Source organism: Bidens hawaiensis, unplaced genomic scaffold (genome assembly GCF_021521415.1).
Source record: "Bidens hawaiensis isolate Kalapana, Puna unplaced genomic scaffold, B.hawaiensis_p1.1 tig00007413_1, whole genome shotgun sequence".
NCBI classification, from domain to species: Eukaryota; Viridiplantae; Streptophyta; class Magnoliopsida; order Asterales; family Asteraceae; genus Bidens; species Bidens hawaiensis.
The window spans coordinates 1-4,033 of NW_027491517.1; the positions used below are offsets into that span (position 1 = coordinate 1).

The window sequence follows — 4,033 nt, forward strand, 5'->3', positions numbered from 1 at the left end:
CTTTCAAATTTTATTTAATCAAAGTTTTTGTTCTTAGCCTTTTTAAACTGGGCCACAGGCCCACAAATTAAAATTTAAAAAGCCCAATTAGGAAAAGAATAGGGCACCCGCAAGCTCTCTTCTCTATTATTCAAACAACGCCAACATCAAGAAGTGCAGGTGAACGGCTGCCGAAACGGCCGGAGAAATGTTTTCTGGTCATGCTACCTTTTTTCTTCCATTTCTTTACATCACCCATCGGATTTTGAAAATCTACAGGAGTCGGTGTCAAAATTTTACAGAAATCGATCAGAATTTTAACACTAAAAAAACACTAATTATTTTTTTTTCACAGGGCGTCCCCTGTACCATACAAGTAGGTCCGCCCCTGCCGTAGACACGGACCGCAAATCTCACTTTCTTTTATAACTAAAACATGTCATATTTAGATATTAAATAAACGAAAACTAAGGAAATATGTCTTTTATAACTACATATATTTTTTACTTACCAGAAGTGTTAACTATGAATTCCACGAACTCAAAAACTGAGTTTGTCACTAGAACTTAAACTCGACATGTGTATTTACGTTTTGGCATGTAGATAATCCTTTTTAACTCGTAAACTTTTCAACCTTTTTTTATATTTTGCATCTTTACAAATCTAAATTATCAATTTACAAACATTTGATCTTACACTACATAATTTGAAGTTCATTTCTCTTTTTTAACCTTTAAGCTTTACAGGCCCTTAAACGATTAATGTGTCTACAGGCCCTTAAACGATTAATTAAAATAAACAAGCCAACACTCTAACCATATATTAACTTCATTCATTTTATAATAATTGTATTACAATGATTAATTCATCAAGTACATAACTATGATGTTGTTAACATTCATAGATGTATTTATTTAACACGATAACAATAAACAATACTAATACAGTTTAAGAAAGTTTTGTATCTTCGTATGCTAAACTTTTCATAATAGTGCGGAGCCTAATAACAATGTTGTGGATCCACATGATAGGTATCGACCTTTTGGAACCCACTTTTGTCGAAGAACCAATCACCGACTGCTTCTGCCATGCTCTGCAATATCTCACGTTTTGGATCAAAATGTGAAATATTAGCTATTTTCGAGAAATATTAAAGCGAAAACACAAGTAACAAAGAAAATACCTTGTTTTGCAATTTCGGATTAGGCTTTTCAAACCATACTACTTGGTCGACTTCACAATGAGTGTAGCAACTGTTAATAAACATTCCTTTCGTTGAACTCTTAGCAACAATCGAAACCGCCCCGAGAAAATCTGACCGAAATTCTGTAGCGAGAAAAGTAAAAAATACATTCAAATTTTGTTTATATTATTTGGGTAACATATTTTGTTTATCGAGATTATTAAATAAAAAGGAAATAAAGGTAATTGCATTGATCACCTTCTAGTCGTTTGCGTTGGGCTGGTGTGCATTGTGACAAATCATTTTTGCACTTGGTGAACTCACCTTTTGGATCGGCTTCATAAGATGACAAAATATAGAACACCTTGAGTAAAACAAAGAACACTAATTAGTAACAACATATTATGATCCAATGTCACGAGATACTGATACAAAACCTACCTGCCATGTATCGTAAGCCGAGTTTATCAAGAACACAGGCGTCTTAACATAAGGCATAGTGTATTGAGGGTAGAAACACTGCAATGGCAATTGAATTTTGACGAACACGTAAGGCTTTGAGTCAACAAGTACAACGAAAACAAAGATAAACCGAATTAATTAGATGGATAGAGTGCTTACTAAGCTAGGTTTCATATTCGAAGTGCATCCTGATGGTAAATTTTTCGCGGATCCCTACAATTACAGCAATTGAATAAGTGTTTATAAGGCACAATGAACTCATTGAACTCGAGAGAACGAAAGTGAGTTAACGAAATAGAGATTACATGTAATGTTACGATTCTGTCATAGTATTGTTCAAAATGATACTCTCCCGAGAGGTCTTTCCTGTTGAAACTTTTGCATTAGTATCGTGTTGATACAAAAAGTAAAACAACCGAATTTGTTGTGAACGATAGATTCTCTATAAATACGGTATGTGTGTGACACAAGCGTGTGACAAAGAGAGAAAAATCAATGGGCTTACACATGGGAGAAATAACCGGCGTCAGGAACACATTTTACTCTAGTACGTGCTAGAAAGTATCCACGAAACTTGTCACAATTCAATATTGCTGACAATCCACCAGCCGAACACCCAGAGAGAAGAGCCTATTGAGATTTTGTTACACGTCTAGTTAAACATGTTAATCAACAACAGATAACATTTTCGTGCAAATCAAAAAGAGGGTAGGTTACATTTTGTGCATTCTTCATTCCAAGGCTCATGAGTTCTTCAACAATGACATTGAACACCCTTGCACCTCTTAAATATAAGTTGTTGACCTATAATAACCAAATGGTAAACATTATCTGAGTCATAGTTCAGGGTTCAGGGTCTAGGGTACGTATGAAATTAAACTACTTACAGGATCAACTGCTTCTACATCTCCAGTAAACGACGACCCGTCACAATATCTCATATAAACCCTATTCCAGCTATAGAAGTCTGAAAATAGAATGTATCCGGCATTATAATAAAAACATTAAACCTTAAAACCGGCAAAACAGTTAAAAGCAAATATTAGATTCATACTAGGATTCTGATCTGATCTATTGCTCAAGATCCCACCGAAGTACAACTCCTGCATCAACTTGGATGATCCCAACCCGTAGTTATCCGTTTTGCGGTACACACAATCTTGTATGGTATCACACCATCCTCCTCCTTGCATATGAATCAACCAACTGTTGGCACCATTTCCATATCCTCTATCGAGCTGGTACGCGGGTGGGCTTCCATCCAAACAAACTGCACCATCAATATAACTCATATTTTTACAAGTTCACAACTTTTGTAACTAGAAAATAAAAATAAAAATAAATAAAATAAATGCATAAAAACCTGCTCCTTTGGAAACAGCACTTTCAATGATTGTTATCCCCACCTCCTCTGAACTTTGTATGTTTATAAATATTATTATAAAAACTGTAAATATGCATATAAGACCTTTTAATGTAACCATTATTTGTTTGTAACAAAACCCCAGAAAGATTTGTACTAGAAAATGGTGCAAGTGTTTTTGTGTGTATAAAAGTTTTGTTTTTAACGAATCTTCAGCTAGACAGCAACGTTGTTGTTCGACTAAAAAAGTGGGGGATGGGTCGAAGGAATGTGATAGGTGGGCCTATTTATAGGAGTGAGAAACTAATATGATACCCTTTGAGTTTCAGTATTTGTCATGACAGCTCCTTTTTAGTATATGCAAAATATGATGTCAACCGAGATAGGGGCCGGGGTGGGTGGGGACGGTTCGTTTACAAACTTCGTTTACAAACTGGCCGAGCAGGCTTAGCTCGTTCACGTTAAGCAGCTAAAACGTTGAGTTCGGGCTTGATACGCTATAAGCTCGAGCTTGTTCGATTAGTTTAAATTTTAATTAATTTTGAATTTTTAACATATATTAGTTAACCGAAATAATGTAAAATAGGAGATCTAATCCAATTTTATGGAATTATTATTAGAAAAAACTTAATTCTATTTTACATTTATGCCTTCCCTTGTATTATTGTAATCGTAATATTCTATTTTGGAGATAATATTACAAAATCTACAACCATAATTGATATCAAATAAAGGATCAAATCCTATTTACATTTATTCTATTATTGGTATTGATATATGTCGAGAATATATCGATGTTTAATTCATAAACTAATTTATAAATTGTGTAATCTATCCACCTATATTTTAATAAAATAAAATAATTATAGACACGTGTCGTGGTTAATCCTTACAATTATTTTTTCTCTAAAACTAATATATGTCATATATCAATAATTATTTATTTTTCTTTTACACTCCATTTATATTATATCTACAACAGATTAAATTATTCACTTTTTTTTAAACTCTATTTATATTATACATATACACTTTTATAAATATAA

General features: G+C 33.4%; 1 protein-coding gene across 1 annotated transcript; it reads right to left on the bottom strand.

Annotated features, from left to right (window-relative positions):
• Nucleotides 1–835: 835 nt before the first annotated feature.
• Nucleotides 836–3,276, bottom strand: LOC143635179 (pectin acetylesterase 8-like). The gene is made up of 11 exons (XM_077103064.1): nt 2,988–3,276; nt 2,679–2,894; nt 2,512–2,591; nt 2,342–2,428; nt 2,130–2,254; nt 1,930–1,990; nt 1,784–1,837; nt 1,604–1,681; nt 1,421–1,526; nt 1,163–1,305; nt 836–1,072 (listed from the first exon to the last, which is right to left on the bottom strand). The coding sequence occupies exons 1-11, from the start codon at nt 3,106–3,108 to the stop codon at nt 980–982; spliced, it is 1,164 nt and encodes a 387-aa protein (XP_076959179.1). The 5' UTR covers nt 3,109–3,276; the 3' UTR covers nt 836–979.
• Between the last annotated feature and the right edge of the window lie 757 nt (nt 3,277–4,033).

Excerpts from the sequence above, each read along its gene's own strand:
- LOC143635179 (XM_077103064.1), bottom strand. The coding sequence starts at position 3,108 with ATGGTTACATTAAAAGGTCTTATATGCATATTTACAGTTTTTATAATA. Across the intron at positions 1,527-1,603 it reads CGGCTTACGATACATGGCAG|GTGTTCTATATTTTGTCATC; the intron begins GTAGGTTTTGTA and ends GTTTTACTCAAG. Across the intron at positions 1,306-1,420 it reads CCAACGCAAACGACTAGAAG|AATTTCGGTCAGATTTTCTC; the intron begins GTGATCAATGCA and ends TTCTCGCTACAG.